The following is an 11,641-nucleotide window of genomic DNA, read 5'->3' on the forward strand; positions in this document are numbered from 1 at the left end:
CTTAAAATTCTTTACAATTTCGGGATCAAAAAATAGGCTAAAAAAACCAAAGTCACTTAGAACTTGACACCGTATAGAAGTTGTACTGTTGTCATAGGCCGTGTTTGTTTCGGCGGTGGCAAGTAGCGCATATAGCAGCCGCGCGACGCTGTATCGCCACGATTTTTCTGCGACTGCATTTCCGCGGTAAGCAGTTCAAATCCCATCGTGAGGCTGAAGCGCCACGCAGAAGCAGAACGCGGTTTGACACGATTCTACACGGTGGGCTGCCGCACCGTGAGAATAAGCGGTTCCAAACGGGATCAGAGTGCCCCCTTCACGATCCATGATGACACCTCTCCCTTTCTTTATCGCTCTTGCGTTGAATATATTGTGATAAAGGCTTTATTGTAAGCGATATTTTAATTAAGCTGTCTTTAGAACACCTATTTATATTCCGTTTGTTTCTTTTCTCTCCCACGCGTTTCGTTTGCTAAGTTGTTTACTTTTTTTTTGCGGAATTTTTTTCTGCGGAAAGTTGTTTACTTGTTTATACGCTTTGTCGTGGCACTTCAATACTCCTGTGAGCACGTAACTATAAAAAAAAGCGTTTCACGTGCACCTGTTCGTTTGAGTGGTTCTGTACCGTGGGGGCTATTGCCAAGACTCTCCATCAACTGACAACTGTCTTGTGTTCTCGCAGCCTCACACAGCATGGTACAGGGGGAAAAACACTCGTCGTCTACATGCAAAAAGAAAAGAATGTCACCATCTACGTTGTAATACTGGCCCAGATCGGCGATGCAACGACCAACAAAGCCGAGCCAGCGCCGTAGCACGTCGGGTACTCGATGTGACGTGATGTGCTGGCGCGGTCGCCTGGCCTCGTCTGCTTGCTGCAGCCTGCAGCTAGCCGCCCACCGGCGCATCACCTAACCCACCAGTAGACTTGTGCTTGGATTGGCACCACGGTAAGCAAACATGCTGATGCTGGACGACATTAGAAGAACCATCGTTGAACCAAAATCAACAGCACAACAAACCGGATCAGAAACATGGAGTAGGAGTAGATATCTAACCATCAACCTGATGGTTACCATCATGCATCTACCATTGTATATCCAATAGCATCTGGCATTCTACCATCTTCAGTCCCACATTTAACCTATCAAACAGGACTACAAGCTAAAGAGAACATATCATCTGCTAAATAACCACAAAATGGCAGCATATGACGGGTCGAGGATTCAGCCTCATCGCAGGCTCTATGAAGAACATCAATCAGGAAGGCTTGGCTTCATCGCAGGCTCTATGAAGAACATCAATCAGGAAGGCACTCAGAAGGCATCTACGAAGAATATCAATCAGGACCATGCGGTGGAGGAGGCAAAAGGCGAGGAAGCTCCTTTGCTGAAGGCATCGGTCCTCCTCTGTTGAAGGCAACATGTGGGGGGGGCGAGCAGCGGATGCGGAGCAAGGCCAAAGGTCGACTCGAGTCAACGTAGCAGCCTGGTCAATTCACTTTTGGGCGCTCACTTACCTGGGTCTTCTGAAGGCATTATACACCACACGGGTGAGTCAGCCATCTAAATACTGCAGCTCCTGAAGCAGGTGCAGTTCATGGAGACCCAGCCCACGGAGAAACTTACCAGATGCTGCATTTGTCAGCACAATCAAACCTTACCAAATGGTATGAGAAGGAAGATCATTACTGCTTTGAGACGCGCAGCATCTTCAACGAAGCAAATGGACCGCGAAGAGGCGCTGTAGGCAGACTAACATGCAGCGTTCACATTTGACCGAATGAAGGGTGCGAGGGCGTGCGAAGAATGAAGAGCGCAGAACAAAACCATGAAGACATAACTGAAAGCCGTAGTCGGCCGAGTCGTTTAAGCGGTGCAGGACGATGCCTTTATACCACACAAGAAAAGACAGGTGGTCTTAGTTCAATAAATACACCCACCAGTATGTTTTACTACTGATTGTAAAGTAGACACAATCATAATAAGATAGATAAAAGTTATGAGAACCTTAACCAAAAGTCAAGCAGCCCGCGAAGCATCTTTCCGGTAGGTTACTGATCATAACTGGCAGGCCAAAGAGCAACATCTGTCACAGAACACTCATCAGACAAGTATCTGGCTCTAGCTCCTGCTGCGGCGGTACCTGGCAAAATCAATAGTGAAATTGCATCAATATTTCAGTACCTAAGAATACGAAAAAGGTAACCAAAATCTGCATTACCCATTATCATATGGAGACGCCTCTCGTGCACGGTTGTACTGCGGTGACCTGCTATAGCTGCGTCCACGAGCTGGAGCTGGTGACACACTACGACGCCTGGGAGAGCGTGCTGCAGGACTGTACTTCTGTTTGCAAAGATAATGTTTCTGTCAGATTCGTTTTTCACTGTACAATTTAAGTAATTAGCATCTACAGGGGCATTTGGCAAGTACATATTTGTATAGTAAAATAATGTAAATAAATAAATAATATGAGAGTCCGAATGTTATTTTAGCTCTTTCAATGCATAAATCTACAACCATTCATCACAGCCCAACAGACGCCCAGAGGACGTGGATGAATGTGAAAGAGGTCAGAAGAAAACTTTAAAAGCTCCCTTGAGTGCATGTTCCAGATCCATTTCCACAAAAAAAAGGAACAAAATAGATTATGTGTTATTATGTCTAAGGATTTAAAATGAAGCAAAAAAAAGTAACTGAAGTAGCTTGGCAACTGATACAAAGATTATACTCATTATAGCAATGTAGAGGGATATGTACTGATAAGTAGTAATGAGTAAGTGAATCAGGGGTAAAACAAGTATAACAACATGCGTCATTGATTCCAGATTCCAGTTACCTTCTTCCGTAACTTGGACTCCGGCGGTATCTGGGACTGCGGCTGCGGCTTCGACTCCTGCTTCGGCGCCTTCCACTGCCTAGACCTCCAGAACCAATCCTCAAACGACACTCACGAGCAAAGTGCCCAGTCTCACCACACTCGTAGCACTTAGACTCAGACCCACCTTGCCGATCACGACCACCACGACCACTGCTGGAATTACGTGATATCTCAACCCTCCATCCATTCTTGCCTACAAAACCATAATACAAAAGGTTATTGTTAGCTTTACAAGGACTGAAACATCAGTACAGGACCACATACACACAAATATACACGCCCAGACTACAAAATAAGGATGGAAGGAACGTAACCCAAGAAACTAAGAAGAATGCTAACTCAAGATCAAGTAATTTGAAATCAATTCATCTGATGACAAATACAAATCCATCAGGACATCAACATGGTCTCCAATATGACACTTTGGCTAGCAATACCTATGAAAACAATATTAACTTAGATAGAGTCAGAAGTTATGAAAAGTTTTTTTCATGATAAACCTAGTAGCGCCAATCTTTTGTTGTTAATCTCTGTAATTTTAAATACTGATGGCCACTTATTTGTGATCAGAGAGAGCATTTTTAATGTTTCCTATTTTCCTGCAACTACAATAGTCAACGTCTGGTATAAAAAGTAGGTAACCATGATCCAAACCCAAAATCATAATGCCATAGATCCATATCAGAAAAGCAAGATGTACTTCAACAGCAACTCATATTTCTCACAAAGTCACAATACAAACACCAACATTATATATAGCATTCACCAAAAAACAGTAAAAACTGAAACAGAGGAATAGCGTATACATCTAACACAACATGCTGAGAAAGGTTTAACATGTTCACCACATACCATCTAGATCACGGATTGCATCCTCAGCGTCTCTCTTATCATCAAAGTCAATAAATGCAAAGCCAGGTGGCTTCCGAGCAACCCAAACACTGCTTTCCACAATAAATTAAAAAAAAAAATTGATCAGCATCAGCAGCATACATGGATACAAAAGTTATAAGCACACGTGTGCTTAATGTTCATGGTCCAGAAAATCACAAAAAAAGTTCTAGGGACATTATGGATCCAGAACATCATCATATTCTTTGGTGTTCAGAAAACAGGCCATATCTTTCAGTCTGTCAAGATAAGCTAATTTAGGCCCTGGTGAATTTGAAAAGATTATGCCATGTAAGGGCCTATCAAACAAATAATTGTCACACAACCAACAGACGACAACATTTTTAGTAATGTCAGAACAATGTAAACGATAAGGTGATATTCACACCGGTACATTAGTGGAACAGCATAGAATACAGAGTAATATGTATATACTGATACTAAAAGAGGATTTGCAACAGAGATCTGACTCCTGATGCGAGAGCACTTACCTCCGAAGAACTCCGAAGGTGCGGAACTCGTCCTCGAGCTCCCGAGCCGTCACCCGGGGATCCAGGTTCCCGACGTACAAGCGGGCCATCGCAGCCGATCACCTACAAACCATCCGCCGCAAAGCGACACCGAGACCAATCAGATTTCCGAGAAGCCAGTGAGAATACTCAGATCAAGGAGAGCGCCAAGCAAAATCAAACGACGGATCGCTCAAATCCAACCAAAAAAGCATCAGATCTATAGCTCGAAAACAAAGCCAGCCACGGAATTCGACGCGGTGGGCACGAATCAACCAGATCTAGGGCTTGGTGGGTAAGGAAAAAACAAAGGACTGGAGGGTCCAGGTGGCGAAAGGGAGGTCGGTAGGTTACCTTCTCCGATCTGCTTCCTCCGGGAGCGCAACGGCGGCCTGGATCGTGGGTGGGGAGGATGCGGCGGCCGGGCGGCGACGGGCTGGCGGATGGGGCGGCGAGAAGGCGAGACGAGAATTGCGCGAGGATTGATATCGCCGTTGCCGAGTGTGTGAGGTGGGGGAACGTTCTGGAAACCGCACGGTTTTCGTGGGCTGGGCTTGCTTAGTTGGGCTACCGTTCCACCAGAGAGAGAGGGAGGGAGGAAGGGAGGGAGGGAGGAGGGAGCTGGATGCTCTCGGGGCTGAGACAGACACTGGGCTGGGCTTTTCGGGTCTTCTCCCAATCACTCACACAAAATGTTTCTCCTTCCAAAAAACTTGCTGGAAGCTTTGTTCGTCGGCTTTGCTTAAAAAAAAGAAAAAAGCTTTGTTCGTCCATGAAGATGTTTCTTCAGCTTAAATATAATTCTCAAAAATAGGAATAAGAAAAATGCAGTATTGAAGTTCAAGAAGCTTACAATCCAATGAGAATTCAAAACACAGAAAAAAAATAGGAATTCAAAGAGAAAAAAAAGTTATGAGGCCCAACCTCATATTAATGTTCCTCCAAATTTTCTACGGATTCATGCATCCTATGGAAAATCTTACAAAGGTGCAATTCTTTATTATTCCAAAAGAGAACATAGGAATTTTTCCTATTTTTTTCTATAGTCTATAGATTCCCTTTGTTCAAGGAGGTTAGAGAGGAACAGTGCGCGCTTGTGTGACTGGCGCTACAGTTTTTCGACATAAACATGGTACTGCAGCAACTTGATTTTGCTTCTGCTCAGATCTGGTCCTTCACTTCGATTCAAAGCTGATCCAACTGCCCTCGGTTCCCTTTTCCCAGTGACACCGAAGACTCAGAGAAATCTTGCCAGCCCAAAAGTCCATAAACTTGGCTGCAAAATTGTACCAAGTACATAGACTAAATTTTCTGTGTGCCATTATAAAAAAAAAAGGAAATGCTTAGACAAAGTATGACTTGCCATAGAAGTGTGGTCAATAAATTCTTCATCACAAGTGTGATAAAACTAGTCAGAGAAATTAGTGCATGCGCATGGCGTGTGAATTATAGGGCCAAGAAAATATGGCTATGGCGTGTCCGTCGATCCTTTCCTCGTAGGAAAGCGATGCAAACTTTTTTCAGTGCACCGACAGTGCCCAAAAATCTCGTCCTGTACAATCATGTGTAGCCATAGCCGTTCAACTTGCCCATCCACCGTCACGTCATCAACGACAAAAATAGTCAGCCAGCGCACATGACACCGCAGCAGTTTGTCTCCGCGCCACAGCCAGCCCACAAGATACACGAGGTCACTTGCACTGTCGCGGAGTCTCCGAGACCGCCCTCCATGGCCGCCGCCGACGCCGCGCGTCCCGCCGCCCCGGCTGGTGATTCCGGCCGCGACCACGTCGTGGTGTTCCCGCTCATGGCCAAGGGCCACATGATCCCGCTCCTCGACCTCGCCTCGGCGCTGGCCGCGCGCCGCGGGGACGGCGGCCTCCTCCGCGTCACGGTGGTCACCACGCCGGGCAACCTCGCCTTCGCGCGGCGCCGCCTCCCGGCGCGCGTCGGCCTCGTTGCGCTCCCGTTCCCCGCGCACCCGGAGCTCCCGCCCGGCGTCGAGTCCACCGACGGGCTCCCGTCGCACTCGCTCTTCCCGGCGTTCCTCCGCGCCACGGCGCTGCTCCGGGAGCCCTTCGCGGCGTACCTGGCCTCCCTCCCGGCGCCGCCGCTCGCTGTCGTCTCCGACTTCTTCCTCGGGTTCACGCAGCGCGTGGCCAGCGACGCCGGCGTCCGCCGCGTCACGTTCCACGGCATGTCGGCCTTCGCGCTGGCGCTCTGCTTCTCCCTCGCGAGGACGCCGCCGCCGCCGCCCGGGAGCGGCGTCGAGGATGGCGCGGCCCCGTTCCGCATTCCGGGGTTCCCGGGGAACCTCACGATCACCAAGGACGAGGTCCCGCACGCGGTGGCGATGGCGGCCGACCCCGACGACCCCGTGACGCGTTTCCTGTCCGACGAGGTCCGCGACTGGGACTACCGGAGCTGGGGCGTCCTGGTGAACAGCTTCGACGCGCTGGACGGGGACTACGCCGCGATCCTCGAGTCATTCTACCTCCCCGGCGCCCGCGCCTGGCTCGTCGGCCCGCTGTTCCTTCTCGCCGCCGGCGAGGAACAGGAAGACGACGACGGCGACGGCGACACGGAAGGGTGCCTCCCGTGGCTGGACGAGCGGGCGGCGGAGCGGCCCGGGTCGGTGGTGTACGTGTCGTTCGGCACGCAGGTCCACGTCAGCACAGCGCAACTCGACGAGCTCGCGCACGGGCTGGTGGGCTCCGGCCACGCCTTCCTCTGGGCCGTCCGGGACCTCCGACGCGTCGTGGTCGCCGCCGGTGGACGCCGGGCCCAAGGGCAAGATCGTCAGGGGGTGGGTCCCACAGCGCCGCGTGCTGGCGCACCCGGCGGTGAGAGGGTTCTGAGCCACTGCGGCTGGAACTCCGTGCTGGAGAGCCTGGCCGCCGGGCGGCCGATGCTGGCGTGGCCCGTGATGGCGGAGCAGGCCGCGAACGCGAAGCACGTGGCGGGGGTCCTCGGCGCCGGCGTCCCCGCGGGGGTGAAGGCCGGCTCCAACGCGCCGCCGGAGCTGGTCGGCAGGGCGCAGGTGGCGGGGAAGGTCCGGGAGCTGATGGACAGCGGCGAGGCCGGGCTGAGGATGCGCGCCAGGGCCGAGCACGTCGGGAGGGCGGCGCGGGCGGCCGCGGGCGAGGGCGGCACGTCGCGGCTCGCGCTGCGGCGGCTGGTGGACGAGCTGCAGCGGAGCTACGACGGCGGCCGGCTCGAGCGCGACGACGACGGGACGGACAGCGCGAGAGGCGGGCGGGAAGCGATCGAACCAAACGAGTGACGACGGCCCACGCTGCCGATTGTCGTGATGGGCCCACGGAGTGATAAAGACGGTCCATGGGCCTGACCTTGCCTCGTTGGCTGTCTTTGCATCATACATCATCCATAGCCAATGAAAATAACGATGAATTTACAAGTACATCCTGCCGGTTAAGAAATGATTTTGGGTTAGGTTCAATTACCCGGAATTTGGACCGTACCTTTTTCCACTTGGCCATCATGCATCTATGGCCACATGTGGAGGGAGAGGGAGAGGCAGAGGCCCCATGGTAATGCTAATATCCTCATGCTGCCGGGCAAGCTCTACACAATGTGTAGACGAAACGTGTCACAAACGACCCACGCTGCCGATTGTCACGATGGGCCCACGGAGTGACAAGGAAGGCCAAGATTAATGCGGGCTTAGCGAAGTACTTCAAATGTCTTGTCATTAGTCTCTTATAGGAGTTAGGACAGTGATCTATAGTATACTTATTGTGGTTTTACTCTCTTAATGCACGAGCATCTCCGGGTGAGAGGTATGGAAAATGAACAGTGATTCGGCTATGTGTCATACTATCATCCACACTTGAGCCAGATCCGTATAATGGAAGACTTCATACCAGCTCCAGTGATTCGGCTGTGCTGGAGGTTGAATGGAACTCGTTTTCCCTGCATTGAGCTCGTGCGATGTTGCCACCTCTCAGGGGTGTTTGGATCTCCGGGCTAAACTTTAGTCCCTATCACATCGAATGTTATTAAACATAGACTATTTACAAAACCCATTGCACAGATGGAGGCTAAACGGCGAGATGAATCTATTAAACCTAATTAGTCCGTGATTTGACAATGCGTCGCTACAGTAACCATTTGCTAATGATGAATTAATTAGGCTTAATAGATTCGTCTCGCCGTTTAGCCTCCATCTGTGTAATTAGTTTTGTAATTAACTCATATTTAATCCTCCTAATTAACCTCCGAATATTCGATATGACACGAACTAAACTTTAACTTTAGGATCCAAACCCCCCTTGATAACCATCAATCTTATCTTCGACAGCCATCGTAACAAACTTGGTTCTTGTTTATTTGAGTTTTCTTTTAGCTGACTTTGTCTTCTCATCAAAAGTTTTTGCTTTTTGCGTTCCATCAAAAGTTACAAGCTGGAATAAACAAGTCATGTTTAAATTCATATTTATTTAAGCTTCCTAGCAGCTTCTCAGCGTGAAAAGTCGGAAGTTTAAATAAACAGTTATTTTCTCATGTAGCTTCCGAAAAGCTGGAAACTCGGAAAAGCTAAATTTATAGGAAAACTGAAAAGCTCAGTTTTATGAGCTTTTCGTAACTTTTTTAACTCAGAAAGCTAAACACATCTTCTAGAAGCTATAGTTGGCTTTTCAGAAGAAAAAAATCAGTAGCAGCTTTTAAGAAAAGATCAAAAGTTACAGCTCAACCCAACAGGCCTAAAGGCTGGCATTGCTACCGTAAACTTGAGAAGCCCTAAATCTGGTCTACATGTACTTTTTTGAAATAAAATTCAGATTTTAGAGAAGCTCCACTCTCCGCACGGAAGGTAAAACAGATACTATAGGTCACAAGCCTTTACATTCACACTAGTCATCTAAAGCAAACGTGTAATTCACCGGGGCATCAGGAAGACTTTTTTTTTAACGAATGGACATAAGATCGTGCTTATTTTATTGATATAGAAGAATACAAAACATGGGACAATTTACAAGCGTAAGATTAAACTCGCAAGATCCTTGGCCCCTGCCGCCATCCAAGCAATGGCCTCCTCCTTGATCTTTGACATAAGGTTGGTTAGGGAAGTTTCGTGCCATTGGAAAACTCTCCTTCCATAATGCCTAGATAATCAATAAGGTTAAGCTTATTGCGGCTTTTCGACTTATCAGGTGTAAAGTGGTGATGTTTATCCACCACTGGAGCACTCTTACTAGGCCTCCATTGCTGAGGTTGCAAGGTCGGTTGCCCAATCCATTCCGCAGTGAGGCTCCAAATCTTCCTCATCTATCTGCATTCTGTTAAGAGGTGGTGGGCCGATTCCGTAGTCCTGTGGCAGAGCGGGCAAGATGGACTATGTTGCCACCTGCGACGGGCCAGCCGGTCTGATGTCCAAACACAGTTCTAGGTTATTAGCCATGCGAAGAATTTGCACTTAGATGGAGCTCAGATTTTCCATATCGTGTTGGTGTGGGAAGCTTCGAGTGCAGCCGATGAATTGAGTTTTGTATGCTGAGGTAGTCGAATACATCCCGCTAGCCATTAGTTTCTATGTGATCTGATCTTCCTGATTCGGATCGAGCCGTACTTTGCGCAGTAAACCCTAGAGCATCCCCGTTGTCCATTTTTTGGCTCGTGAAATCTTGAATAAGTTCGGCGCAACGTCCTTAGGTCTCCGCCCCTTATGCACCTTGAGTGCCAAAAGCTTGCTCTTTTTCTATTGCCAATCGTGATAACTGATACGCGTGCAAGCCGCAAACAGTAATCAGTCGGTTTCATTGTACGGGGTTCCGGTTCCTACCCATGCTTTATCTGGCGACGTCCATTCATGCTAGATCCATCGCAAACGGAGCACCCTTGCAAACCGCTTAAGGTCGAGCACTTCTAGCCCCCTATTTTCTTTGGGCAGGCATGTCCTTGTTCAGTTGACCTTGCATTTTCTGCCTAATAGTGCGCCATCTGCAGCCCATAGGAATTGTTTCCTCATCTTCCTCTAATAAGTCTTTTGTGACTTTTAATACAATATACTCACAGTATAATAAGTCTTTGGCATAAGGAAGACTTGTTAAAATTAAGGTCCGGACAGAAGCTGCCACCGCAAACACGCTCGGAAACGCTACGCTTTAGCTCCGCTAATTAATCGCCATCATGTGGCTCAATTGCTACCACGGTGATGTGATGTGATGGCGTTTTGAGAAGAGAGGGAGGGGCACGGGTTCTTCCACGTACGCATGATACGATGCTTTATTTGCCGCCTCATCCAGCTGCTGCTCGGTCTCATCGGTTCTCAAAAGCGTGAGAGGACTCCACGCCGACAGAATGTTCATGTGCGATCTGCACGACGCCCCCCACCCCCATACCCCCCTCTTTTGAGCCATTTCGGGTGTGTGTGAACTGAACCTGAGCAAAACGCGGGCCGGGCTAGCAAAAAATCCAATTTCTTTCGAGCCCAAAATTTCCACCCAAGCTCGCCCATGAACTCCATCCGGCCAACAAAATTGGGCCTAATTCGGGCTGGGCTTGGACTCAAGTCGGGCTGCCCATCATTTTCTAGTGTAAATTTAATTCATTTTATTATTCGGGCTGGGCTCGAGCCCGCCTTTTTTTTGGCCGCGAAAATCAGCGCCACGCCCAGCCCTAAATGAGTGTCGGGCCGAGCTGTCAGGCTGGGCCTATTCTGCTCAAGTCTAGTGCGGACATACGCACGGCAGAATGGGCAAAAGGGCAATGGCCGATGGGACAAGCCGGTCAGATAAGCTACCTGAGAAGACAATGGCGAGCCACAAATCCTTGAGAGCATCGTCGTTGTAGTTCCCTGTTGATAGTCACACCGGCAGCAAGGACCGGCGGCGGCTCACCTTGGCTCACCGTCGACCAGCTGCCATGCCAATTGCCAAGTGCCAACCAGAATCCCAAACCGAGGGATTCTAGTTGGCACTTGGTATGGCGGCGTGGGCCCACTTCAACTGGATAGCAGGCCACACGAGGGACACACTCACACACAGGAGTAACAGGACGGACACAATTTCCTTCTTTTTGGATTTTTCGACGAGCAGATGGGCCAGAAGAGCAAGCGGCCTGAACTTTTTTGCTAAGATTCACAACCCATCAAAGGGTACTAAGCCTGATTTTTTTTGTGTTCTTGTATGCATTCAACATTTCGAATGATTTAATCCAACATTTGTGGATTTGAAAAGAACCAATTCAACAGTTTATGTGAGATTGTCGAACTAGTATATCCAAATACGTTCAAAATGTTGATTTTTTAAAAAAGAAAACAAAAAAAGTGCTCATATCAGATCTTGTTTCATTTCATTATTCCGAACGAACTTGCAACGTCAGCTTAGCTCGCCCAA

At 48.9% G+C, this 11,641-nt stretch overlaps 1 protein-coding gene and 1 pseudogene across 2 annotated transcripts; one reads left to right on the plus strand and one right to left on the minus strand.

The window, feature by feature from the left end:
• Positions 1-994: 994 nt before the first annotated feature.
• LOC101769473 (serine/arginine-rich splicing factor RSZ21A) lies at positions 995-4,796 on the minus strand. Of its 2 annotated transcripts, XM_012845668.3 has the most exons (7): positions 4,638-4,796; positions 4,266-4,367; positions 3,736-3,824; positions 2,842-3,076; positions 2,224-2,348; positions 2,010-2,145; positions 995-1,889 (listed from the first exon to the last, which is right to left on the minus strand). In XM_012845668.3, the coding sequence occupies exons 2-6, from the start codon at positions 4,352-4,354 to the stop codon at positions 2,054-2,056; spliced, it is 630 nt and encodes a 209-aa protein (XP_012701122.1). In that variant the 5' UTR covers positions 4,355-4,367; positions 4,638-4,796; the 3' UTR covers positions 995-1,889; positions 2,010-2,053. The 2 variants fall into 2 exon arrangements, with proteins under 2 accessions (XP_012701122.1, XP_012701121.1); XM_012845667.3 differs by having other exon boundaries at positions 1,025-2,145.
• An 870-nt stretch (positions 4,797-5,666) lies between these two features.
• On the plus strand, positions 5,667-8,056 carry LOC101770416 (annotated as a pseudogene).
• The last annotated feature ends 3,585 nt before the right edge of the window (positions 8,057-11,641 follow it).

This window comes from Setaria italica, chromosome IV, assembly GCF_000263155.2.
Source record: "Setaria italica strain Yugu1 chromosome IV, Setaria_italica_v2.0, whole genome shotgun sequence".
Lineage (NCBI taxonomy): Eukaryota > Viridiplantae > Streptophyta > Magnoliopsida > Poales > Poaceae > Setaria > Setaria italica.